Source organism: Dama dama, chromosome 22 (genome assembly GCF_033118175.1).
Source record: "Dama dama isolate Ldn47 chromosome 22, ASM3311817v1, whole genome shotgun sequence".
Lineage (NCBI taxonomy): Eukaryota > Metazoa > Chordata > Mammalia > Artiodactyla > Cervidae > Dama > Dama dama.
The window spans coordinates 16,158,419-16,185,871 of record NC_083702.1 but is presented as its reverse complement, the minus strand read 5'-3'; the positions used below and the strand labels follow the sequence as shown (position 1 = coordinate 16,185,871).

The 27,453-nt window shown below is 48.6% G+C and overlaps 1 protein-coding gene and 1 non-coding gene across 3 annotated transcripts; both read right to left on the bottom strand.

Annotated features, from left to right (window-relative positions):
- Positions 1–1,449: 1,449 nt before the first annotated feature.
- NCAPD2 (non-SMC condensin I complex subunit D2) lies at positions 1,450–27,453 on the bottom strand. Of its 2 annotated transcripts, XM_061124763.1 has the most exons (34): positions 27,049–27,453; positions 26,686–26,732; positions 25,773–25,922; positions 19,946–20,086; positions 18,311–18,386; positions 17,972–18,030; positions 17,321–17,502; positions 16,868–17,010; positions 15,082–15,209; positions 14,886–15,009; positions 13,700–13,847; positions 12,557–12,754; positions 12,079–12,213; positions 11,896–11,983; positions 11,619–11,799; positions 11,024–11,148; positions 10,289–10,522; positions 9,816–9,990; positions 9,189–9,273; positions 7,502–7,635; positions 7,040–7,172; positions 6,862–6,946; positions 6,618–6,785; positions 5,862–6,031; positions 5,024–5,135; positions 4,826–4,949; positions 4,588–4,743; positions 4,071–4,248; positions 3,890–3,984; positions 3,339–3,419; positions 3,053–3,236; positions 2,274–2,400; positions 2,024–2,176; positions 1,450–1,789 (listed from the first exon to the last, which is right to left on the bottom strand). In XM_061124763.1, exons 3-34 carry the CDS (start codon positions 25,897–25,899, stop codon positions 1,704–1,706), a joined length of 4,335 nt encoding a protein of 1,444 aa, XP_060980746.1. In that variant the 5' UTR covers positions 25,900–25,922; positions 26,686–26,732; positions 27,049–27,453; the 3' UTR covers positions 1,450–1,703. The 2 variants fall into 2 exon arrangements, with proteins under 2 accessions (XP_060980746.1, XP_060980747.1); XM_061124764.1 differs by lacking the exons at positions 19,946–20,086; positions 27,049–27,453 and having other exon boundaries at positions 26,686–26,933.
- Positions 17,578–17,899, bottom strand: LOC133044111 (small nucleolar RNA U85). Its single transcript, XR_009689860.1, has one exon. It is a non-coding gene; the product is annotated as a small nucleolar RNA U85 (small nucleolar RNA).

Here is a 27,453-nt window from a genome sequence, read left to right as displayed (position 1 = left end):
CTGACTCCTCTCCACAGGTGATGTGGAGGAAGGAATCCATTCCTCTTCAAGCCCAGTCAGTCAGAAGCCGGGGGCTGTGCTGGGGCTGTGAACTGAGGATGTTGGAAGGGCTGGATCTGAGGACTCAAGGGTTGAGGGTTTGTAGGGGAGGGGGGTGGAGTGGGGTAGAATGGACATTGCCCATCAGCAGGTGCTGGGGGACAGAATTGGGGCCTCTTTGCTGGCCCAGCGTAACATGAGACCATCCCCCTTCTCCAGCTGAAAAGCCTGTGGCTAAGTTTAGCCCGGCTGGTGATAACCTTTGCTTAAAAGGCAGAGAGCACGCGGTCCTGCACCCCGACTCCAGCGGTCCCTTCCCTTTCTGAGACTGTCTTCCTCCAATGTTTGCTGTGGCGGGCGGCCATCTGCATGGTCCACGCCCCGGGCTTTGCAAGAGCAGCAAGAGCAGGGCCAGTGGGCACCTAATGGTGAGGAAAGGCACCACACCGAGGAGTCTGCTGGGAAGTGGATGGGGCTTCCTCCCCAGGTGCCCCCAAGGACACAGTACTTTGCCTGAAGAGGGCCTTAGGAGGACCCCCCAACCCCCGCCCTCCCACACTGCCTGCAGCATGTTCCCCTTTGCCACATGCCTGTCATTTTTCATTACTGTCCTTTGCTGAAAAGAGGGAGTTCAGTGCCCAGGGACCATGGACTGACGCAGTCTACTGTTGTCATGACAGCAGAAGACACCAGTGTAGTCATGGCAGCAGCCACACTGCCTGCGGTTCAGGTGACTCAGCAGAGAGGACCTGGGGAGTAGGAGGGGGTGGACAGGGCCTCTATCTAGCGGCTGACTTCCTGCAGACCCTGTAACATTGTGAGGAACCCCTGGGGAGCCGTCTCCAGAGACACTGTCTAGAGCTAGAGGGAATCATGACCTGGTCTCCCATCATCAGCCCGGCCAGCTCAGTCACCTGTCTTTAGAGATGGGTGAGGGGCACGAGTGGGGGTGGGGGGAGGACAAAGAGAGCCGTTGGTCAGAGAAGGGTTTCTCAACCCCAGCTTCACTGGCTGACACACCCTTTTTGTGGTGGGACCTGTCCTGTGCATTGTCAGATATTTAGCAACATCCCTGGCCTCTCTCTGCCCACTGGCTGCTGGTGGCACCCCTCTCTGCTAGCTTGTGACAAAGAAATAGTCTCTAGAGGTTGCCAGGTGTCTCCCAAAGGGTAAAGTTGCCCCCAGATTGAGAAGTGCAGCTCTGGAGTCTAGGCGCTGCCTAACTCTATGCAGGGGAGCGTCCTGCCACGTGCAAGGGGGAGGTGGGGAGGGAGAGATGAGGCACGGAGGGGCTGGACACACATCAGACCCCTGGGCTCAGCGTCTCCCTCTGTATCAATAACCCTCTGCTGCTGCCTGCCTCCGGGCTAGCGAGAAAGACGAGACAAAGACAAGCTTAGGAAAAACCTCTAAAACTATATAAAAATATTTATTCATTAGAAAACAAGAAAACTGACAAGTATGTATATATATACATTCCAAGGAAAGCAGCTCAATTCGGTTCAGTTGGGCTAGTTTAAGAGCAAAGCCTTACGTTATAATGACTACTTATGCATTAAAAAACCAAGCAGACAGGCACACAAGTTATTTTACAAAGAGAATGAATTCAGGGTCACTCTTTATAAGACACCTGCACAGCAGGGTTGGGATAGGCAAGGCTGCCCTTAGGACCTGTGCCTGTGAGCAGATGCCCGGCGGATGGGGGTGGTTTTCTTGGGTGTCTCATCTTCTGTCATCTCTGCTGACAGTTCTTTACAAAGAATTGGGGGAATAAGAAAAAGCTGAGTCACAAAGATGGTGAAAAATAGGTCTCAGAGAACACATGGGACAATCCTAGACCACACTGCACAGGAAGATGATCTTGGGGTGGGGCCTACACAGCAGGACCCCATCAAGTGTCAGCCTGACCCCCACCCCCACCCCGGCACCCCCACTGACCCCTGCCCCACTCCTTCTGGGCTGGGTCTGGAAGGGAGCACCGCACCTTCGTCGCTGGATTCATCACTCGAGAAGACAATCCTGAGTTTCTTTCTTGAAGCTTGCTGCTGGGTGTTTGGATGCTGGCGGGTAGGACGGCGGGGCTTCGGTGTGACAAAGTCGTCTGATGCTGTAGAAGCCACATGCCGGTGTCGAACGGCTACAAGAGGCAGAGGTGTGAGTCCAAAAGAAAAAAAGGAACCTCTATCTGAGAGGAGGGCCCCGCCCAGACTCTCCCAAAGGGCGGCCCCATGTACCAGCTGGCTGTTTTCTGGCGGACAGGGCTCTTTGGCTACTGCCTTGGCCAACCTCAAGTTCCTCTACTGCGTCCAAACCTCTGGTGTGACAAGCCCGAAGCTTCTGCTCAAATTCATCTATTACAGCCTGGAGGGAAAAACAGATTAGAAGCAGGCCTAGAAATTGTTATTTCTCTGAGTAAAAAGAAACAAGTCCATGAATAGAGATAGAGGAATCTTAAATGTGGATCACTGAAGTAAAGAACCCAAATGAGAAGTGCACACACTCTGTGGTTCCAACACCACAACATCCTGCGAAGCCGCCGGGACAGTAAAAGGATCAGTGGTGGCAGGGCTGGGGGTGGGGGTGCAGCGGGGAGCAGGGGACGCTCAGGGCGGGGCATCGACTGTGAAGCACACACAGTGGTGGGCACAGTCACGATACACTGATCAGCACACACATCACCAGGAGTGAACCCTCCTGGAAATCACGCTCTCTGGGCAACGGGGATGTGTCAAGGCAGGTTCACAGATGTCCCGCGCAGCCTGTGGTGAGGGACGTGGGTAACTGGGGTTACCCACGTAATGGGGAATCCTATACTTTAATTTTGCTTTGAACCTGACATGGCCCTTAAGAAAGTCTCCTGAAGAAAAGAAACAAAGAATAGAACTGGAGACAGAAAGACTGGGTCTCAGGTCACCCGGTTACTTGGTTGCAATCAGCTGGGGATTAAGTCAGAAACCCGGAGCCTCAGAACACCCGTGTGAGCTGCGGCCCGAATGCAGCAGGTGCCGCGCACCTTGCCCTCGGGCTTGGCCCCACGCCGCAACTTGCCCACGATGGACAAAAAGGCACTGAAGATGGACTCGTCTGACAGTTTATCACCAAAGCAGTCAAAATTGTCAAGCATCTTGTGGAGACCCCGCTCCGTGAGGGGCAGCTGAGACATGCAGTAGGCCAGGTCCCGGTACTGCCGCTCAGTCCTGCGGGCAGGGAAGGTGTGGTGAGGCTCAGCAGGACCCCTGAGAGAAGGGTCTCCCCCAGCCCTGTGGAGGCCCTGAGAACCCTCCAGGAAGGCAGCATACTGGGCCGTGCGAAAGCGCTGACACAGCTTCTCCACCAGGCTCTCGGTCTGCTTGTCCTTTGTGATGTAGGAGAGCAACTGCCTGCGGAGGGGAAATGGATGGACCACTTTGGGGGCAGCCCCGAGCCCACTGCTGACACACGGCCAGGCCCTCCCCAGCTCCTGCCTTCTGTCGCCCTCCTGCCTCAGCAGCAGACTCTCCTCTGTCCTGGCCTGTCCCTCCTGCCTGCTCCCTCACCTCAGGGAAGGGTCCACCCCACCCTCCTGAGGAATTTACAGTGTGACTGGAAACTTAGAACAAAGCAGCTGCCATCCAGCGAGTCCTGTTTACGTGCTTATCGCCGTGTTAGGACTTTTATCTTACTAAATCTTCTCAAGAACTAAGGCACAAGTATTTGGGGGCCTCATTTTACACAGGAGGAAAGTATAGAGGCGGGTTGGTGCTGAAGTCCACACGGCTCAGAGCATCAGACTGGACATCACGAACAGGTCTGTGTGATTCCTAAGCCTGCTCTACAACAGAACAAATGTCCCAAGGCCCAGGGACTCTACTTCATGATGGTGTGGAAAGGCTCTTCCTCCACTCCTCCCTCGGGGGCTGACAGGCGGCTGATGATATCTGGAAGGAGGTTATAGATGGCATTCGCCTGTAAGAGAGAGAGTCACGTCACAGAGACCAGCACACGACTGCCCGGTCCCTCGGCAGCAAGCCCTAAGCCACCCCACCTCTTACTTTGTTGGAGAGCTCATTGAAGAAGTTCTTGGCCAGGGCAGCGATCTGAGGGGCAGGGTCGATGAGCAGCACGGCCATCTCACTCACCTGCCCCTTCACCTTCACCATGTCCTTCAGGATCAGGTGGGTCATCACCAGTGCGGCTGTTTTCCGCACGTGCTGAGAGGGGTCCCGGAGGCTAGGGATGAAATCTCACAGCATTAGGACGTGGGCGTACCCAATGGTGGCAGGGAGGCCTTCAGTAGGAAGCGCGGCCTCTCTTGACAGTACCTTTCTACAGGCAGGTAGAGGCTGTCTAGAGTGGAGTTTGGGGAAGGAGGCCAAGCCTGGTGCCAAGGCTTCAGATGAGAGGCATCAATCCCCTTGGGTCACACCCAGCCAGGGTGTGCCCAGATGTGGGAGGGAGCCCTAAGACCCGGCGGGGGGGGGACCACACAGTTCTGGGGATTCCCACACCGACTTCCCACGACCTCCAGGGCTGGTGGGGACCGTGACGGCGCTGGGAGGGGTCTCTCACCGAGCATACAGATGGGGTGTCCAGGGGTCCACCAGGTTGGGGAAGCGGATGGCCAGATCCCCAGTAGCAATCATGAGGTTAGAGCGAACAATGGGGAGCGATGACTTTTCTAACATGGTGAACAGAAGACGAAGCTGGGAGTCACAGAAAGTGGCACTAGAGGCAAAGAGAGGATCGTCAGGGAAACCGCACCAGCCCCTACCCTCCTCAGGAAGGCAAGCTCCACCCTGGGGCCCACCTGATCATGCAGAACTTGCCCAGGGCAAGTGAAGCAGCTGTAGAGAGCTCCGGGTTGCTATAGAGACCAGGGTTGTTGCAGACTTTAAGCAGAAGTGGAACAAAGGCAGCCAGTGTCTGTTTGCCTGGTGAAGGAACAAGTCAAGGTGTGGGACAGGCTACCCGGCTAGGGAAAGGCTCACCCAGCAGCCCTTCTCACCTTCTAGCAGCTCCAGCTCACAGATGCCACGGATGAGTTCTGCCTCGGTGTCATCAGCTGTGGCCCCGCCCAGCCCCATCTCCTCCTCCAAGGTGGACTCAGAGTTTGAATTCTGATGGGAAAGCAGCCAGGGATCATGGGTGAGCAGACGGTTTTGATTCCAGCCTATCCGTCATTTCGCATGAATGGATCTGGGGAAGGGCACATTCTGCAAGCTGTTCACAGGCTTGTCACGTGTATCTGAAGAGGAAGGACTCGTGAATCAAACAGGAAAAATACTAGGTCCCCTCCATTTGTGTCTAAAGTGGCCAGAGCATCCCACATCTCTTCCGATTCATCCTCACAGCAGCATATAACTTCCTGGACAAAATAAACCATTGGAACCTGCCAGACAACGGCTCAAGGTCACAGAGAAGGTCAGACTTTACCCCAATGCTGCAGGGCTGTATCTCATTTGTCTGCCAGACATCACTGCCTCTAGTGGAGAGAACACAAGGTCCCATCAGGGGCCAGGCCCAGTCTCCAAGGCTGCCAGCAAGGCGGTGGGAGCAGCAGGTTCTAGCAAACATTGCCTCGGCAACAGCCTTGACTTTTTGCTGAGGTCCCTACCTCAATGCTCTGGATTTACCTAAAATGCTTCGTGGGTGATCTATCTATGCTCTCACTAATCGTTTTCAGGGTATCAGGAGCAAGGAGGCAGAGCCTCCATGAGCTCAACGAACAGGAAAGAAGCAAAGCTTCTGAAGGAAACAGAAGAAAGCGTGAAGGACCCAAGGGCTGGAAGCGAGTCTGGGAAACACCTGGGGCAGGAACCCAAAGGCACAGGCGTGCGGCTCACCTTCTCCTTGGGCTCCTTCCTCTTGTGCTCCTGCTCCTCCCGCAGCACTCGGCGCCGACAGAGCTCCCCGCTCACGGCCTGCTCCAGGTGCACCAGCTGCTGCAGGGCCACGTCCCCGGCCAGGGACAGCAGGTTCATCAACAGGAAGGTGGGGAGCACGGGGGTCTCCTCTGCAGGACGGGGGCAGGAAAGCAGGGAGAGAAAGGCCATCAAGTCTCACAGGCCCCTGCCCTGTTTTCACTGATGGGCCCCTGGCTCATGTGCTCTATACCCAGGGAAGGAGCAGGAGAGCTTCCCTGGTGGAGAACGGTAAACAATCCGCCTGCCAATGCAGCAGACACAGGTTTCCATCCCTGGTCCAGGAAGATGCCACATGCCTTGGAGCCACTGGGCCCAGGTACCACAGCTACTGAGCCTGGGCGCTAGAGCCTGGCAGCCATAGCCACTGCAGCCCTTGTGCCCTAGAGCCCACGCTCCATAGTGAGAGAAGCCATACCAGGAGAAGCCCATGCACCACAACTAGAGTCGTCCCCACTCACTGCAACTAGGGAAAAGCCTGCACAGTGAAGACTTGGCACAGTCAAATATAAATAAAATTATTTAAAAGAAGAAGCAAGACATGAGGGTGGAGGGCATGGTAGCAGTGACTGTGCAGCCTGAGTGACAGAAAGGGGCAGGGAGGGCTGAGGGTGGCTGCAGGAGGTGGTGGTGTCAGGGGCTGCTGCCGGGGGCCCACCACCCCTCCTGCCCACTTACGCGGGGCCTCCTGGTGGTCACTCTTCTCCTCCAGCTTCTCCAGGGCCTGCTTTGCACAGTCCTGCAACATCTGGGCGCAGATCACCTCGGGGCCCTCAGCCAGCTGGTAGATGAGGGCCACGGCCGCCTCCTTGAACGGGACCCAGAGCGGGTCTGGGTGGACGCTGCCTGCACAGGAAGAGAGGGAAGCTGCCGCCACAGACAGAGGAGCCACTTCTGCCCCAGGCCCTGTGCGGCAGCTCACCTCTCGTGACCATCTCCCGCAGTCGCTCAAACAGGCGGTGCTCCTGGGGCAGCCGGAAGGGAGGGTGACGTTCGCCCGTAGAAGGCTGTTGAGGGCAGGGAAGACAACACGGGTGAGTGCTGAGTGTGGACAGGAGGACATCCACTCTCTCTAGTTTGGACGTTACCACCCCACATACCTTCCTCCTGTCCGAGATGTTGGCAATGGCGTGGCACACCTGCTGGGCCAACCTGTAGTCCGGTGGGAGCTTCTCGTCCAGCCCTGTATTCACCAGGGTGTCCAAGTTGCTTCCCACAATCTCTGGCTTTCCTCTAGGAGAAGAAGCGGCAGAGTTAAAGCCACTCATGGACACCTCTGTGTGGAGACCACCACCAAGGAGGGTAGGAGCCAGCACCCTAACTCGGGGCTTCGTGATCCCTGGAGCGCTACGTGCTGGGCTGGCCCTCAGCATCCCTCACGCACCGCTGACCCCACTCTGCTGGGTGGATTGGAATTGCACTGTCACTTTTTCTCCATTTAGGTAGCAACGCACACACAGAGCTCAGCTGGGTCTGAGTGCTCTCACTGGAGCAGTAATAACGGTCCTCAGGGAACCTTCCTTTCCTCGCTCACCCCTCAGCCTGTCTGATCTGAGACTCACCGTGCCATCATCCCAAGAAGCATGATGGAGGAGCAGCGCTCCAGAGGGGAGCAGGGCACCTTCTCGGTTGCCCGCTCCCACAGCACCTGGGTCACTGCTGGGCTCAATTCATCCTTCTGTACAAACTCACAGATCTGGAGAGAAAAGAAAAAGGGCTCAGCCCCAAAGTAACAGTTCCCCTGACACTTGGGCTGCCTCCTCTGAGGAGAACACTGAGAACCCGAATTGGAGAGGAAGGAGGTGGCTGAAGATGTAAAGCTGGGGTCTGGGAGATACCACCACCTCTGCTACTTTCTACTCTCCTATTTCTTTAGATGTTTCTTTAGATGACGTGCTGAAACTGAACTTGCTGAGTTCATGCACATCTATAGTTTGGACAACACTTTGTGGAGATTTCTAGTAGGTTTTCTCACCGCTACCACCAACTCAATATGTCCCAAATGGATACCATCATCTTTTGCTTTTTCATTTCGCCAATGACACCACCACCAACATCCATATGCTTCAAACCTCTGTCACCTAATTTTTTATGCATCGATCGCTCATTCCCCCTTTTCTCCCTTTTAAAATTTGTCTTCCATGAAGAGCCACTCAGTAGATGTTCCTCCCACCCCCGAAGTTCAGACTCCTGTCACTGCACACTGACAGCAGCCTCCAGGAACATTCCCGGCTTCGGCTCCCACCAGCCTGCGTGCTGAGCTCTCCCAGACGTCTGCTTCATCAGGCCGCAGCCCTGCTCACCATGTACTGATAGAAACAGCTCTCTGTGGCCTGCTGTGTGGGCTCCTGGCCAGTTGCTGCCCTGCGAGATCTCGGGCCAGGCGCCTCCAGCAGGCTCTTCTTTGCCGCAGTGAGGAGAAAACCTGGCTGGTGGTGCTGCTCCTCCCAGTGGAGGCTCGTGGTCAGCACCATCTCTGCCTTGAGCCCCACCACCCAAACCCTTCAAAGGAGCTCTGCCGCACTGAAATGCTGGCCCCTGACCGACAAGGTTCAAGTCCTAGATCCCACGATCTTCCCGGCTCAGCTCCAACCCGTTTCCAGCTTCACTGTCTTTTCCAGGTAATAATCTTGAGCCAGAACGCAACAGTCTTCCTTCAACAACACAGGCAGTGCTCTTGCTCGGCTCTGTCTGAAATGTTTCCCCTCCTTTCTTGAATTCTCTAAATCTGACGCATCAAGATCCAAATCAAGTCCTGCCACCTTCGGGAAGCTCTGCCCTTGACTCTTCGACCTAACACTGCTCTCTTCTCTACTCGTCAACATAACATACCAGGCAGGAGTATGTTTTCTGGAACTCTGAAGCCTGAGATTGAATCTTAAACTTTGTCACTAACTGGCTGAAGTTAGCCAAGTTCTTTAAGCTCTCTGTACCTCAAGTTTCTTATTGGAAAAAAGTAGATAATAATAATGACTCCTAGAACCATTGTGAGGATGAACATGTTAATATGAACAAAACGATTAAATTAGTGCCTGGCATAATGTGTTATACTACTGTTGCTACAATAACTGTTACCTACACCACTTAACTATCTGCTGCATTGCTCTAAAATGTTTTATGTTTTTTGGCTGCCAACTAGAGTTGAAAGCAAATAATCTTATATTTCTTTGAAGGGCTGAGTAAGTTGCTGAGAACACCATAATCTCACTAATACTTGCTGAATGAGTAAGTGGAAGTGAGCATACTTACGATTTCCTCAAGACACTGAATGGTCCCAACTGAAGCGTCCACCAGCAGCAGAGAGAGATTGTGAATCAAAGTCTGGGCCTTGGCTCTGTGGGAACAGCAGAGATCAGGGGTCATTAAAAGACGGAGAAGCTGAACCTGGCAAATAGGTTATTAGGCAATCCCACCAGCATCAAACAAAAAACAACTATTTCAGATAAACAGACAAAGAGAACAAACTAGCAGTCGCCAGTGGGGAGAGAGGTGGGGAAGCGGCAATATATGGGTAGGGGACTAACAGGACAAACTATCGTGTATAAAATAAGCTACAAGGATGCACTGTGCAACATGGGGAATATTTTATAACTAAAAACAATATAACCTTTAAGAATTCTGAATACTACAATGTATACTTGTAACTTATATAATGTTGTATTATACTATATTTCAATAAAAAGAAACAAACCAAATAACTGCTTAGGCTGGGTTTCACTGGGAGTTCCCTCCCCCAGTCCATCACAGACCTAATGCCTCTGGGTCTAGAAGTCCCCTAGGAGGAGCCCACTCCCCCACCTCCCCTCAGGAGACTAGACACATCCTGGGAGAGGCTGACTTCAGGGAAGTTAGCAAAGGCCAATGCAGCCCGTGTACCTGGCGGAGTCCCCCTTGGGTTTGAGATAAAGTTGGCGGTAGGCATTAAGCACAGCATCCCGGACGCCAGGCTCCTTCGACCAGATGAGAGGCAGCATGCGGCGCACCCCAAACAGGGCCTGGGGTACCCCAAATTGGAACACCATCACAAAGAATTCAATCACCTCCTGCACCACTGAGAGGACAGACACAAATGTCACCTATCAGCATGGCGAAACGCCCCAACACTTAAAGACAGAATCTCTCTTAATGTAGCAACATGTAAGGGGACAACCTCCCCATTTCTCCTGAGGACCCCACCTCCCTCCAATGCCCTGTGAAATACAATATGCACACTCCACAGGGCTACACCAGGCAAATGGAAGTAGAGAATCTGGGCCCTTCAAAGGAGCAGACGGACATCAATCAAATACAGACGAGACGGGTCCTTCCAACTGCAAGCCCTGGCCTGTGCGGTAGGGATGCCGGCACACCTGTAGTTGTGTGTTCGTACATCATCTTGCTGATGATGCCAATGGCCTTGGTGATCTGCAGGGAGAAGCTGTGGGCGTCCTGCAGGTACTGCACCAGCAACTCCTGCTTCACCAGCTCATCGCTGCAGTCCTCGGGCTCTGACCCACTGCGCTTGTCCCTACAGCCAGTCTCTCCTGGGCCCAAGCTCCCTGCAGCCGTCTGGGGATTCTCCTCCTGGGTGGGAGCTGATGAGCCTAGAGTTAGAGAATTACAGGATAGTTTTTGTTCAAGGGTATGTGGGGAAAGCTAACAGTTCTAAACATCCATGAGTATGTGTTTCTACCACAGGAAAGTTTTGTTTTGCCATGCTATGCGGCTTACAGGATCTTAGTTCCCTAACCAGGGATTAAACCCATTCCCCCTGCAATGGAAATGTGAAGTCCTGACCACTGGATTGCCAGGGAACTCCCAATAGGAAAGTATAAATTTAGAATTTAGTCTAAAATATCTTGGTTCATTTCTCAGAAAAGATTTCTTGAGTCGTCTAATGGCTTGAAATACCCTCCCACTCCCTGTGACTATGGATCTCAGGCCTGTGGGTTGCTTCCATTCCCAAGCAGACACAGTGCAGACACCCCTCTGGCCTCTTTCAGTACCAGGCTGTGAGTCAGGTCAGTGTCTGACATAAAGTCAATGGGCCATAAATACTAGCTGAAGTGTGCTGTTTGCTGACTGAAGAAGGAAAAGGAATTTACCTTTGAAGATGTTTCCTAAGAGACTGAGGAACCTAGTCTCCTCTGACTCTTCCGGGTCCACATGACAGAAGGGTTCAGACTTCTGGAAGTGGCTTATGGCTTCTTGAGTGAGGATGATGGCCTGCCTGACAGAACACGGCCTGTCACCAATCCCGCCCCCTTGAGAGTGACACTGCAGCCTGTGTCAGAGAGCCTGGTTCATGAGTCCCCCGAGAACCCAGACCATCTGCTGGAGAACGCTGTTGCTTGTGTAAAAAGGGGTCGGGGCAGGAAATGAAGGTGTGTTTGACTGTGTGACTAAACATTCTCTCTAGAAGGAGGTGCTTAACCACTACTGTTGCTGCCCTATGGGAAGGGAACTACGTGGCTAGAAAGCAGGCTTGGAAGAGATTTTTCATTTAAAAAAAAGGTATCATTAAAGAATGTATATATGTGTATAACAGTTACTCTGCTGTACAGCAGAAATTAGCACAACTTGCCAATTAACTATACTTCAATTAAAAATACACACACACACACACACACATATATAGTTTCCCAAAGGTGAACTCTAAACCTAATGGGTCACGAGAGAATACTGCATTTTTTCCCGTACTTGTAACTAGCTTTGGCGAGCAACCGACGGATGCGTCCTTCCACCTCCTCGGAAGTCTCCGTCTCAGCAACGCCCTCAGACATCCCCTCTCCTTCCTGGGGAAGCGTCAGCAGCTGCTGCAGGGTAGCTTTCAACTCTGGCAGCATGGCCTCCCACTCCTCGGCGGGGTCTAGGTCTGTGGCTGAATGAGAAGGTTTCACTTAGACTCTTGCCTTGAGCTCCCTGCTGTGGGGAGAAGGGTGTCGGGGTTGAAAGCTCCCCCACAGCCCCTACTCACAAGGTGCTGTGGCTCGCCTCTGGGCCCTCATCTCTTGTAATTTCTGTGTCTCCTTCTGCAGTGGTCCAGCAAGGTCAGTGTCACTAAGCTACCAAGGAACAATGAATTATCAGGGTCATTAACTCAAGGAATTTCACCTGTTTCCATTTAATCCCTCTTCTGGGTGGGCCAAGGGCTACGTACCTTGCAGGAAAAGGGATTATTGGCAAGAAAGCTGGCGAGCAGCTGGATGGCGCTTTTACAGACCAGCACCGACTTGTCTGCCAGACGCCCCACAGCTAAGGCCACCACTGCCTGGAAACGCGTCAGGGGCAGAGCCTGCGGGGGGCAGGAGGAGAGGATCAGATCCCAGCCCACACTGGCCATAATGTCAAGATGACGGTGAGGTGCACTCTATATGTGCGAGCCACTCATCTGAGGAAACTTTTCTATGGGATGTGAGTAGTTCAGGAATACTGTGTGTATTAAGACGGTGTAGTTTTTTTTTTTTCAGTGTAGTTCTTGAATGGAGCCAGAATCCTTGTCCCTGATAAAGGAGGACCTTTACTACTGGCAGTGAAATCCTGAATTCTAGACTCTTCTTTGATACAGCTGTTTTCCTTTTTCCTTCAGCCTGCATAGAGGGGTTCTGTGGATCTCTGTCACATCAACGGCTACTCACCTTCTGCTGGACAATTCGGGTGAAGAGCTGCAAGACGCGGCTGCGCACAAAGGAGTTGACGTCGTGGCAATGGGCCTGCAAGGTGTCCAGGAACTGGTCCCGGGTGTCCCGGGACGCTTCCTCCAGCTGATCCCCACTCAGGACCTGCAGCACCATCTCTGCCATGGCCGCCAGCACGGCGTTGCGCATCATGTAATTCTGAGGGAGAGCGAGGCTGGTGGGGGCTCTGCACCTCCACACTGATGTCCTTGCCCTAAACTCTTATGCTGCTCAGCATCGGGACCTCAGTTCCCTGACCAGGGAGAGAACCCACACCCCCCTGCATTGGAAGCTGGGCATTCATCCTGAGGTCACTGGCAAAAGCTGAATGACAGAAGGGCCTTGTCTGCTCAGAAGACAACGTAGGGACAAAACAAACAAGCGCCCAGAGCAGCACCGCACCCCCACACCATGCAAGGAGGTAGTCATGGTGGCAGCTGAATGTGAAATCATATCCACTCACCAACACACATCTGAGAAGCATTAATTACCACCTTGCTTCTGAAGCCTCAAAGCCTTTGATTCTTACTAATAACACTGCTTTCCCTCACAATCTCCTTCCCACAATTCACTGACAGAGAAACAGCAATCAGCCCTAGGGGTGACCATGTGCACTGCAGAATCTGATGGGAGAATAGTTTAGGGTTTTTGCCACGCCAAGAACCAGAGAGTGGGGTCTTGCAATATAGTTATGGTATCAGTACATCAGGTGAATAAGCAGATTCTTAACATTCACTGAGAGATAGTGTCAGCTTGGGAAGGAGCCAGGTTAACACTGAGGACAAGAGAAGTGAGAGACGTGATGTGGGAGCATCTGAGAGCCGGGCGGCAAGAAAGGGCTTCATCCTGCAGAATGGATGGACCCAGAACCACAGCCCAGTCTCTTACTGACTTAAGCTGTGGAACTGTCATCTCTCTACGAGGTTGGGATGTGATACTGACATGGCCCTTTAATTCAATAAATGTCATCTGCTTCTCTACAGGAAGGAATTGCCACAGTGATAAGCCGAGACAATTTGACTTCATGTGAAAGTTATTACCTTCATGTTAAGAAACAGCCTTTCAACAATGGACTCACAACCCACTGACCAAGGGACCACCTACCTCTCCATCCAGATGGTCTAGCAGAATGCACATGCTGGACATCAGGATGGCTGGGATGCGCTCTGCGAGTTCCGTCAGGAAGGCTGCAAAACCCTTTGCCCCCGTAGGATCCCGACTCAGCTCCTGGGGACACTTCTGTCCAATCTCTCTACACAGGGGAATAAACACAGCCAGAGCAGCGTAACCTAATCACTTAGGTCCTGGCAAGAATTAAGTTGGCATCTAACATCTGAAGGGGGCTTCCCTGGTGGGTCAGATGGTAAAGAATTGAGAGGGTTAACAGTTAGGAAGGCCAGAGGTCCCCACGCAGCAGGAGGAAATAAACTCCAAGTGGCAGACATATTTTCCCCTTCACTACAACAAAATTAAAAGAGGCTTCTAATAACACCTGGTTCTGCCTTGAGCTAACCAAATTTTTCTTATGGAAATATTTTTCTTAAGCTATGTCAAAGAAACAATGTATCTGCTCTGGAATCTGTCTTTCTTCAAAATAGTTCCGCCTAAGACTAATTTTTTTTTCTTTTCTCAAACCTTGGGTTGATAATGGCTCAACAAACCAGTATTCATGTCAATTGTTTTATGGCCAGGGATGACACACTTTGTGCCATTCTATCTCAAAAATGCATATTGTGGGAGAGGGGCCTGGTGAAACTCCCTCAGCCTTGAGGTATCTCTCTTATCTGATCAGCAGCTTGCTAACAGACATAAAATGCCTTGCTAAAAACTAGCAATGGGCACTCTTTCTGTCCTCTTCTGATGTCTGTGTCAGAAGCTTTCTCTATTATACTTTAATAAAACTTTGCTACACAAAAAGGTCCAAGTAGTCAAGCCTCATCTCTGAGCCCGGATCGAAATTCTCTCCTCCAGAGGTCACGAATTCTGGTGTAACACACAGCGTGCAGCAGCAACCTTTCAGAATCTGCCTGCCAATGCAGGAGTTCAATTCCTGGGGTGGGAAGAACCCCTGGAGGAGGAAATGGCAACCCACTCCAGTATCCTTGCCAGGGAAATCTTATGGACAGAGGAGTCTGGCTGGCTACAGTCCATTGGGTCGCAAGGAGTTGGACATGACTTAGCAACTAAACAACATCTGAAGGAATGTAGGGTTAAACAGAGGATTTGTCTCCAATATTTTTCTTCTCCCTGAGGAAAATGAGAATTAGAAACGTAGAGAAGGCAGGGTCACCTTACGATCTCTCCTACAATGCTCTTCATTCCGTAATCAGTTGCCCAAAGACTCACAGCTGCCACCAGGATGGATGCCAGGTGCTCAAAGTGCTGTAGCATCTGGATGATCTTCACAGTGGCACCTGTGGAGTCCTGCACATGAGCCATGATCCTGGGCCTCAGGAAGGGGTGGGGAAAAGGAAGGGCGGACTCACTCAGCATGTGGTTATAACGTGTCAAAGCTACACCCAGTAGGTGCGTTATGGCTTCTCGGGTAGGGCGGTTCTTCTGGTGACTAATGGTGGGGTTCTCCAGGAGGCGGTAGCAGCAGCCAGTAACCAAGCTTAGAAAAGAAGATTAAGATGATGATATCAGTGGTCTGGACTGAATTATACTGCCCTTGCCTCATTCATTCTATCTCTGCTGCTGCAGTCAGGGTCTTCTAGTTTCTTCTACTCTATCACCTTCTACATCTAGTTGCTTTGCTGACTGCCATGTAGGTACTCCCTCCTTTCCACCAGTTATGATGTCTGCACAGAAGCTTAATATATGATAAAAGTTGGACAAAATCACTGATGACTTCTCAATGTTGAATGGTCAACTCAGTCCTTATCTTGACTGAACTTTTGGCTGCATCTGACATAGCTGGTCACTCCCTTTCCCTTGAAGCATGCCTCATCTGGCAGCAGGAGCCCAGGCTCCTCCCTGTTTCTTAGCTGGTTCCTCCTCAACTCACTCTCCTGATGCTGGAGTACCCCAAGGTACAGTCCTCTGATTTCTGCTCTCTTCTAGGTATGCTTACTGATTTACTGATCTCATTCAGTCTCATGGCTACAAACACTATTTATATAAATGCATTACATTCCCAAATGGGTGCTTGAGCTCAGATCTCTCTCCTTTACTACTTTGCTTTGTACATTTCACATCCGAATGTGACACTATTTGGATGTCTTAAAAGACAGCTCCAACTTTCTACATCCAAAGCAGAACTTCTACTTCACCCCCCAACACACTCCCACAGGCTTTGTTATCTCAGTTACCAGCAACTCCATTTTTTCAAATGCTCAACCCAGAACCCTAGGTGAGTCATCCTCGACCACACCCTCCCTCCAACCTCTAATGCATCTGCCAGCTCATCCTGTAGGCTCTCCTTAAGGAACAAATACAGACTACACCCACGGCTCCCCATCTCCTCTCCCTCTTGGGTCTAAGCTATGGCCATCTCCTGCCCAAGTCACCGCCACAGCCTCCTAGCTGGTCTCCCGCTTTCCTCCTTTCCCACCAGAGTCTATTTTGACACCACAGCCAGAGTGACCTCACTGCCCTGCTCAGAACCCCGAGGGGCCCCACCTCACGATGATGGCAAAGTCACCGTGGTGGCCCACGGGGACCTGCAGTTGGCGTCCCCTGCTCCAACCTCATAGCCCGACCCTCACCTGTCTCAGCCGTCGCTCTGGCCTCAGCGCTCTTACATGGCCTGTTCAGCACACTCCCTCCTTGGTACCCATTTCCTGCCCATGCTCTGCCTTCAGTTCTCCTCGAGGCTCTCATTACCTCCTCGAAGACTTTGCTCAGATGCCACCACCTCAAAAAGTCTTGCTAGAGCCGCTGATACAAACTACAGGCCTTTCCCATCACACTTCCCACCCCCTCTGTTTTTCTCCACAGTAATAAACCTGAAAGCATACTACATATTTTGCTTATTTAAAAAATTGTCTTCTGCTCTAAAATACAAACTCGTAAGAGGGCAGAAATGCTGGTTTTCAATACCTTTAATGATACCAGCTACGTAGCTAGGAGATTTTCTATAAATACTGCTACGTGAGTAAACAAAGCTATTTCTAACCTTCGTTGTCTACTTCTGAACAACTCAACGTAACTGGCACACGTCTATATATTACAGATAGAACTATGGCATAAAACGAAGTATTTCAAAAGCATCTCTAACACCAGAGCCCTCAATCCTCATGGCCAGCATCCCCTGGCGCAGTCACCACCCACCTGACAAACTCCTCTTCGATTATTGAGTGGTTCCACAAGTGACGGATGTCCAACTGGAGCAGCTGTGTTAAAAGCTGAAGAACTGGTTGCCTCTCTTCCTCCCAGTCAAAGCCATGGGTTGCCTTGGCCCGGGATTTCCTACCCTAAAAAAGGATATATTTAGGAAAAAATGAGGAAGAAAAGAGGATCACAATCTGTTAGTCTGAGTGCCGAAGCTATTCAGTGTCAAGACAAGGTAGAAAGTAAGACAGAAGGATTACAAGTTCCAAAATATAAGAGCTGCTTCTCAGCGAAAGATACACTGTGATACTTCTGAGTACCTTCTCATAAACTTTAAACAAGGACCAAGGGCAGAAAGGGAAAGGATTCTCAAAATCACTGACTTCCATCTTTTCCACCAATTCCCCCATCTCCCCAGACCCCTTATTAAGTGAGCCAGGAACACTAAATTACCTTCCCGCCAAGCTCCAGGTCCATGAGACCCGTCTGGCTGCTCATGGTCTCAAAGGACTCCAAGAGGCGTATCAGAGCATAGCAGTTCATCTTGAGGGCGTTCAGGTGGGCGCTTCTGTCTGACATACTCAAAGCTGCATCATCCAAGACGGCAGGGAGTTCTTGGGAGTGGCGGGACACTACTGCAAAGGGCAGGATCTGGGGTCAGTTTCACTCACTTTCCTCACACCACCCAACTTCAAAGCCCCAGCACTTGCAGCCATCAGATTACCAAAGATGTGTGTTTCATCTCTCAGTGGCCACAGCACAGGCTAAGCCCTCTGGATCCCTGACCCTGATGTCCCGAGCATGCCCTATTCCTACTCTCTCACTCGTTACCCCACGTTCTCTCTGGCAACGGGAAGAACAGCCTCCATTGAAGAGAGGCAGCCCACAAGTAGGAAGAATATTGTCGGTCTGCCCTTACAGTGAACACACATTGCTCTGTATCGCCCACCAAGATTACAGACCTAGTAGGTCAGAGGTCCCGGGCTTAGCCAAGCCAACTGATTCACCACAGCCTTGATATCATCACATGGCTGATAAAATGCAGGGAACAGCAAACAAACAGCAACACACCCCTTCCGTCCCCTACCCCCTTCCCACAGACACCTTTTATCAGGAATTCCAGTGAGTCTTCCTTGAGGCCAGGGTCTATACTTCGAAAGTGACTATGAGGGAAAGAAAGTGCCGGGGGTGAGCCAGGAACCTGCAGAGCCCATTCTAACAGGTCAGATCAAACCCGAGGAGTCTAACGCTTATAAAAACAAGTGAAATCACTCGACTTAATAAATTTGGTGGCGAGCTGGGGTAAATGCTCATGAGCAGAAATATCAGCACCCAGAACCAAGTATCAGTGAACTATAATATGGAATATCCAGACTAACATGCAAAGTTAGGGCAAATAGTCACCAGGTCTTTTTAAAGTACCAGAGGCGCTACTTTACTTACTGCAGAATGCTGTAGATGGTATCAAAATGCTCCAGCACAGCCAGGGGCCCCTGAGCTCGAAAGGCAGTCTGAAATGCTATAAAGGTGAAAGAAACTGATCAGTAAAGAGGGAAGAGGCATTTTTGGTTAATTCTGTTCAAGACAGAAAAAAAATGGAGTTAACTGATTTTCTTGGTAGAATCACTAAAGGACACAGTTCATTTCAATGTAACCTATTATAATAACACCTGACATTTTGTCCTGTTTTATCAGAACAATTGAGTTTTATTACTCCATCTCTGAGCGAGATGAAGCAAATAGTACTGTGTCTATTTTATGGCAAAAGAAATTAAATGTCAGAGTAGTTTTGTGACTTGTCCAACTTAATAATGAATACAAACTCAGAATCTTTTTAGATTCTGAAATGATAAAAGTAGTAAAAACAGTATAGAGTTCCTGTATTCTTCACCCAGATAATGGTAACATCTTATATTACTATAAGGATCTATTCTAAACCAAAAAATGAACATTAACTGAACACTAATGACTAACCTACAGAGCTTGAGTTTTGCCAGCTGGTCTAATTCTATCCTTTTCCCAGGACAGGAGTCAACCTAGGACACCACAGTGCATTTAGCCATCACACCGCCTTACTTTCCTCCGATCTTTGTCTTTGACACTTGAAGTGTTGCTTGCCGGTTATTCTATAGAATGTTCCTCACTCTGGGTTTGTCTGCTAGTTTCTCATGATTAGGTTGAGGTCATGTGCTTTTGGCTAGATCACTGAGAAAGGGAGGTTGCGTCCTTCAACCATTATACCCAGAAGGACATGATGCCTTATTACTGGCAGTGTTAACTGATCAGTAGGTAGGGTTTGCCAGGTGTCTCCACTGCAAAGTTACTATTTTCCACTTTGCAACTAATAAGTATCTTGTAGGGAGATACTTTGCAACTATGCAAACATCCTGCTTCTCACCACATTCTGCCCCCTAATTTAAGCAACAATGAATGACTTTTACCTGCCACAAAGATTACTTTTATTAAATGGTGATTTGTCTATTTCTATCATTCCTTTTATATTTACTGAACTTCCCTGGTGGCTCAGATGGTAAAGTGTCTGTCTACAATGCGGGAGACCTGGGTTCAATCCCTGGGTTGGGAAGATCCCCTGGAGAAGGAAATGGCAATCCACTCCAGTACTATTGCCTGGAAAATCCCATGGACAGGGGAGCCTGGTAGGCTACAGTCCATGGGGTTGCAAAGAGTCAGACACAACTGAGTGACTTCACTTTCACTTTCAATGGGAATGCCACTTTAAGTATGAGCTGTTTCTTTCCCTTCAATACATAAATTATGTATTCAATCAGAATGGGCTCATGAATGTTTTGTTTATTCTGTGTTTTAATCCATTCCTATTACTTTTTCTTTTGTTGTTCAGACTGTCCCGTACTCGACCACTAGGAGCTCTTTCCACCCAGACTGCGAAATGCAGGACATATATGTGTGTAAGTATAAATGGACATACCCTTGTATCTACTTTTACCTCTCTAGTGTATATTAAAAACATAAGTTCATTTATGTATTTGCTTAATCCTAGTATACACATGTAACAGTTTCAGAACTGCTAACCCATACCCCTTTAAAAAATAAATTTACTTGGAGAAGGAAATGGCAACCCACTCCAGTGTTCTTGCCTGGAGAATCCCAGGGACAGTGGAGCCTGGTGGCTGCCGTCTATGGGGTCGCAGAGTCGGACACGACTGAAGCGACTTAGCAGCAGCAGCATAGTTGTTTTATCTGTAAAATGGAGAGAAGAATAGGATTTCTTCTCAGGGTCACTGTAAACGTTAAAAGAGTAAACGTGCATAAGGAATTTTTTAGGGGCATAATGTTACTGTTGTTCAGGAGCTAAGTCATGTCCAACTTTGCAAACCCTTGGACAGTGGCACGCCATGCTCCTCTGTCCTCTACTATCTCCCAGAGTTTGCTCAAATTCATACCCACTGAGTTGGTGATGCTATCTAACCAGCTCATCCTCTGCCACTCCCTTCATTGCTTGCCTTCAATCTTTACCAGCATCAGGGTCTTTTCCAACGAGTCGGCTCTTTGCATCAGGTGGCCAGAGTACTGAGGTTCAGCTTCAATAACAGTCCTTCTAATGAATATTCAGCGTTGATTTCCTTTAAGACTGGCTGGTCCTAAGAAGTCCTCAGTAATATACATACATACACACACCATTCTATTGTAAAGCAAACTGCTTAATAAAAATATTTATTTAAAAAAAAAATTTACTAACTACCTGACGCTAATTGTGTAAAGCTCTTTCGTATACAGCTCACAGTCAAAATGCTGGCTTTCCTAGTTACTTAGTTCTTCAGTCCTTTAGTGTGTTATGTCAAACATTTGCAAAATACTTAGGTTCATTTGCTACCATGGACCTGCTTTGATTCACCATGGGGCTACATTTGGAATGTGAGTGAAGTTGCTCAGTCATGTCCGACTCTTTGCGACCCCATGGACTATAGCTTACCATCTGCTATAAATTGAAAACATTGTTAAGTCAAAAATCTAATACTACCTCACCTACTGAATACCACAGCCTAGCCTAGTCTACCTTAAACATGCTCAGAACACTTACAACAGCCTACAGTTGGGGGTTAAAATCACCTAGTACAAAGCCTATTTTACAATAAAGTGGTGAATATTTCTTGTAATTTATTGAATGCTATACTTCCTCAAAGTGAAAAGCAGAATGGCTGTCTGGGTAGAGGATGGCTTTAAGTGTACAGGCTGTTTCCCGCTGCTGCTGCTGCTAAGTCGCATCAGTTGTGTCCGACTCTGTGTGACCCCATCGATGGCAGCCCACCAGGCTCCTCCGTCCCTGGGATTCTCCAGGCAAGAACACTGGGGTGGGTTGCCGTTTCCTTCTCCAATGTACAGGATGTTTACCCTTGTGATTATGTGGCTGTCCGGGAGCTGCAACTGCTGCTGCTGTCCAGTGTAATGCGAGAGTGCTGCTGTTGCTGCTGTTTAGTCGCTCAATCATGTCTGACTCTCTGCAACCCCATGGACTATAGCCTGCGAGGTTTCTGTTCATGGGCTTTCCCAGGCAAGAAAACTGGAATGGGTTGCTATGTCCTTCTCCAAGGGCTATTCCCCACCCAGGGATCGAACCTGAGTCTCCTGCATTGGCAGGAGGATTCTTCACTGCTGAGCCACCGGGGAAACCCCACAAACACAGCCTTGCTACCCTTGTATGGAGTTAATTTTTGAAACAACCTGTAGATCTAGCTCTTTCTGTGGGTGGGGAAGGAAAGAATTCTGTCAAAATCTTTTCTGCGGTGCCAAGTTGGTTTGCCTGGAAAGTAAAGCTTGAACCTGTACTCCATTATCACTGTTGGCTCGCTGACCTGACTCATCATCACATTACAGTGTTATGTTGTCCAACTATGACCTGGTCCTTTGCAATGTTTAACAAACTATTTTATTTCCCCAGCTCCTACTGACTCCTTACAATATACTCACAGCATATCCTCCTCTTTATACGTTCTGACCCTTTGCCTCTCTTCCTTTAGTAGATGACTATTTCCTACTTTACCCAAAAAATGAGCCCCAAAATAATCTTGCCTCTCAGTCACAAATCATTCTGCCAACACCTTCCCACTTTGCTTCAGTCTCAAGTGAAAAGATTTTCTGTTCCAATGCTAAGCTGTTCTCACTGCCTTGCCAAAGTCTTACCTCCTTTCTCTCAACTCTGATTTCATCCTTTCCAGGGAACACTCTCTTTCTGACAACATGCTCAGGCCCCCACTTCTTTAAAACAAACAGTACAAAAACAATCAATGCCTTTCATTTGACTTTGCTCTCATGTCCCATTAAAATCTGTCTAATCTTTCTCAACTCCCTGAAACCTAGTTTCTGAGATTGATAAATCTAACAGCTATTCTTTCAAAGATTACCTGTTACCTACTTTTTATTACATTCAATGATTCTCTCCATTCACACCCCCCCCTTTACCTCTCCGAAGCATCACCCACTGACCTAGTCTAGTCACACTGCTTACATTTATATCCAGCTTGAATATTTACTAGACTAAGTTACTTAGCTTACCAAGTCTTGGTTTCTTCTTTTGTAAATAGGGAATAATAACAGATCGTATCTCCTAGGGCTTTTGAGAATTTTTTGGTAAAGATTAAGTGAGATAATCCATGTGAAGCAGCAAGGACAATACTTGGCACACAATGTAACTCAGTACTTGTAAGCCATTTCCCATTCTTACAAACCTCCTTCTGTAATCTAGAAAATACAGTAAAGTGAAAATGAGAAAGAAATAAACACTGTTAACATCTGGCTAATTTTTTTTTTTCAGTTTATCCTCTATGTGTCGAGGTCATATCACATATTCATTTCTCTGTTCTGCTTTTTAAAACTTATGAACGTGGCTCGAAAAAACATACAACCATGCCAACTATTCTCATCCAGGACTTCAAGTAGGCCCTTAGTAAGCCTTTAACAAGTTCCCAGGCCTATTTGCTTTCTTTTGGCATTATTGCACACCTTTTCTCTGCCCATAACAAAACAGAATCGGACAGAAGAGAACCTCCAGCTGTGCCAAACTCTGTATTTACCGGCAGGCACTATCTGCATCTGGGTCCACATGTTCTACTTTCTCTTGCACTGCCGTGGGTAAACCGTCCTTGCTCTAGTAAAACCATCTCCCCCCCACCCCCCATCATATACCCTCTGACCCCCTGTAGGATACTTCTCCAACAATCCTTCTTCCCTCTCCCTCCCGCATCATTAACTTTCCCCTCTCAGAGTATTCCCATTCGGCATGCATCCATGTGTGCTCAGTCACTTTAGTCACGTTCAACTCTTTGCAACCCCATGAACTGTACCCTGCCAGGCTCCTCTGTCCATGCGATTTCCCAGACAAGAATATTGGAGTGGGTTGCCATTTCCTCCTCCAGGGGATCTTCCTGGCCCAGGGATGGAAGCCAAGTCTCTTATATCTCCTGCGCAGGCAGGTGGCTTCTTTACCACTAGCGCCACCTAGGAAGCCCCACATTCAGCATAAACACATGTAGAGTTGCTCATCTTAAAAAAAAAAAAGTATTACTAAGTCTTTCCTTGACTCTGTTTGCCCCTCTAGCTACACCCTATTTCTCTGCTACTCCTTAAAGCAAAACAAACAAACAAACAGAAAGGCTTATCTAAACCTACCATCTCTAATTACCTCTCTCACCCCACCTTCTCACAAATGTATTCCGATCAGGCTTCTGACCCTACCATTCTGAAATAGTGTTCATCAAGGTTACTAGCAAATGCCACGTTGCTAAGTCCAGGATTAAATGTGCAGCTGATCTCTCCTTTCCCTTTTCTTAATTTAGCTTCCATTTAGCATCTTTGCTCACTTTCTGCCTCAATGACTGGCCCTTAATTTCTTCTACTGGTTCTTTCTCATCTTTCCAGCCTCCAAATGTTGGACTGTCTTAGGTCTTACTTCTGAAACTGCTTTTCTTCTTCAACTCAATCTCATGGCTTTAAACACCCTCTATATGTTGAATAGTAAATCCCAAATATGTATCAATAGTTGGCACCTCTCCCCTAAACTCCACAATCATATAACCAACAGTCTAAATCTTCTCCTTTCATACAATGCCCCATCTCAGTAGATGACAACTCCATTCTTCTAGGTGCTCAAGTCAAACAGCCTTGTAATCATCCTCAATTCTTTTTCTAACCCTGTAAATCTAATCCAGTCCAACAACAATCCTGTTGACTCTACTTTCAAAATTTACTCAGAATCTAACATTTTATGAACACCTCTGCTGCTATCACCCCAAGCAAGTTCCCTGGTATTATTTCAATAGCCTCTGAATTAGCTCCTGCTTCTTCCCTTGCCCCTTACAGTCTCTGCTCAACACAATAGACACTCTTTGCGACACTATGGATTGCAGTCTGCCAGGCTCCTCTTGCCTGGAATTGCCATGGAATTCTCCAGGCAAGAATATTGGAGTGGGTAGCCATTCTTTTCTCCAGGGCAATCTTCTTGACCCAGGGATTGAACCTGGGTCTCCTGCATTGCAGGCAGATTGATTATGTCTGAGCCACCAAATGTCCATCTGGGGATCTTCTTAAGAAATGGATTTTCTGATTCAGCAATTTGGGGATGGGTTTTTATTCTGCATTTCTAATAAGCTCATAAATCATGATAAGCTTCTAACTAATGATACTAATGCTCCTGAAGACCACATTTTGAGGTTCAAGACTCTAGAATAATCTGTATTACTTCCCACCTGACCTCTTTTTTCCCAGCATGCTCCCCTCCAACCACACTGTCATTTCCCCACGTCAGGGGCTCAGGACTGGCGTCTGCCCTTCCTTTGGAATCTGCACAGTTAATGTCCTCACTTGTGAGGTCTCTGCTTAAATGTCACCTACCAGCAAGTCTTCTCTGATCATCCAACATAAAATGCTGATCTATAACACACACTGTATTCTTTTTTTATCTTTAACATTTTTTCTCTTTGGCATTTACAACCTTATTGCTTGTTGAAGGCCGTGAGAGAAACAATTTTGTCATCTGTCTGTTTACTACTGTATCCCCAAGTGACGAGAACACTTCCTGGCACACAGCATTACCACCAGTAAATACTTCAACAAATTAAACGATCTGATCATGGGTTATTTACAGAACTTATATTTAGGATTCTAAATGCCAAAAGCAATGCAATTGTTATAAAAGATAGAAAAATCCCTTTCTCTATCTCTGCTCATCAGAGCAAGGAGCTGTCATCTGGTAACAATAACGGGAAGGCCAAGAAGAGGCAAGCTGCAGTTTTATCATCAAGCTGCTTGATAATGAATGAACCCTACTTGCTGTGGGCGGTAACAGACTTAATCTCTATTCTCTGTAACTTTCCAAAGCAATCTAACTGATATAAGACACTTCCAAGCAGTACAGTGACATTATGCGTGGGGTCTTGCTGATAGTTGCAGGAACTGTCTGTGGTCATCTACAGGTTTCAGTGTGTAACTGAATTATACATATATTGTACAGTATTGCCACTGTGCACATATGCTTTTATCCATCATTGCACATTCCTGGAAATGTGATCTGGGCTCTAAAAAACTATTACCTGAAACAAGTCAGGTCAAATCTCAGACATTCTAGGAAACATTTTCTGCTGTAATTCTTAAAACTACCACGACTCTATTCTGGCATATGGTTAAGAGGTAAACATCAAAAATTAAATTCTCCCCAAAGACTAATCATATACACCAGAACTGTTTATTGCGTAACTTAGAGAAAGTGGTTAATGAATATATTCTTCATGTAACACAACACTACAAGGAAAACAGAAAGTAATAGAAAAGACATGTCCCTCACCCCCATGGCGCTTAGTCGTGTAGTGAACAGACAGACAATAGAATCAGATGTTCTGAAGCGCTAGTCACAGTGGCAGCTATGGAGTCTTACCTTTAAGGTGCGATGGAAGATGTCTGATGGACAGTATCTCTTGCACAACATACTGATTCACCCCTCCACTTTTCAATAACTCTTCTGGGGATAAGGGTAGATGGAATTCACATACTTGGGGAGACATCTTTCTCCCAGTGGCTCACAGGGCTGGAAGCCAAACAGCAAATAAGTCAGGGTCTACATCTAAAGGCTGTCTTTTTAATCTGCTTCTTTTACTCTCCTCCTCAAATATACATGCTGTTTAGTTTTGCATCAAGCTAATAACATTATCTTAAAGGATGTGATTAACCCTGGACTAGAATTAAACTCTAATTGTGGCTCTGACACTTGGTCACATCACTCACATCACAGATGAGGTCGCACTGGGCCTCATCTGTAAAACAGGATTACTGATCTCTGATTATAAAGTTGCTCTCAGGATCAAATGAGTCAAGGAATATTAAAATATTTAAAGAACTGTAAAGTGGCATATCAATCCATTAAGTTAGCACTGTTATTTCCGATTTATGGGAAAACTTCTTAAGTATATAGAGAGGTCTCATTTGAGACCAGAACAGTGACCCAGTGTGAAATGATGGGTTTCCTGTCTCCAGAATGACAGAACATTAATATTTACTATTTGTTTACTCTGTGCCAGGTTCTATTATGCTAAGCGAACGTCATACCTGATCTAAGTCTCTCCAAATGCCTACTGCATGGAGTCCATAGTAATTTGACTCCATTTACAGATGAGGAAATTGAGACTAAGGAATGTTAAGCGATTTGCCCAAATTCCACTGCGGATCTATGACTGTTTCCACCACGTTGTAGCACAAGGACACACCAACTAGACCTCCAGTCTAATACCGCATCCCACTGCCGGATGCCAGATTTTCCCAGCCTCTTTCCCCGTTCCCCCAGAACACCACACCTTACAAGAGAGCTTCACCCGCCGTTCCTCCAACTCGCGTTGTGGGGCTGGAATGAAAAAAAAAAAAAAAAAACTCACGGAGGGCACAATATGCACTAATTTGCGAGGCAGCACTCCCGCGAGGAGAGAAACCGACCAATACCCGCCAGGCAGCGGAAAACACCCGCCACCGAGCTCAGCGCGGCGCGGGCAAAGCCACGAAAGTGGAGTTCAAATCTCAACGGCCGCAAGGGACCCAATCGCGACGCTCGCTGCAGAGACCGGCCAATCAGAGCGCGGGAGCCGGAATGCCCGAGGAGGGCGGGACTTAGACTCCAGCTCCCTCCCCCACACCCCCGCCCTCGCGGCCGCCTCCTTCCCTACAAGGTCCACTTTTTCCGCGGTGCCTGCCAGAGGTGTCGAGTTCCTAGCTGAGCAGTGGCCGTGCCCCTGGGACAGTGACACACTCAGTCACCCCCAGGACAGGAGCCGACAGTTAGAAGGCTTAGGCTCTAGTCCAGCTTCGGCCATCTCCTCTGCTATGTGACGTCCAGCAGCTCACTTCACTCCCTCAGCCTCAGATTTCCTCCCCGGTCGAATAGGGGGAATAAAAACAGCTATAGCGCAAAACTGCTGTGGGGCACAGAGAAAGGAAGCTCTGGGCTCCAGGTTCTGGACCTTCATGTCCCTCAGTCGAGGGACGCCCAAGGAAACAAGAATGGGTGAATTTTCTTGCTTGAAGTTCATTTTTGGGACTCCCTAAACAAGCAGACGACAACCTCCGCTCTT

What these genes read in the sequence shown, in the direction of transcription:
- NCAPD2 (XM_061124763.1), bottom strand. Translation starts at nt 25,899, where the DNA reads ATGTCTCCCCAAGTATGTGAATTCCATCTACCCTTATCCCCAGAAGAG. An exon ending in TGACCACCAGGAGGCCCCGC is followed by an intron (nt 6,032 to 6,617) that starts GTAAGTGGGCAG and finishes CCCGTCCTGCAG; the next exon opens with AGGAGACCCCCGTGCTCCCC. An exon ending in GGAAGGAGCCCAAGGAGAAG is followed by an intron (nt 5,136 to 5,861) that starts GTGAGCCGCACG and finishes CTTTCCCATCAG; the next exon opens with AATTCAAACTCTGAGTCCAC.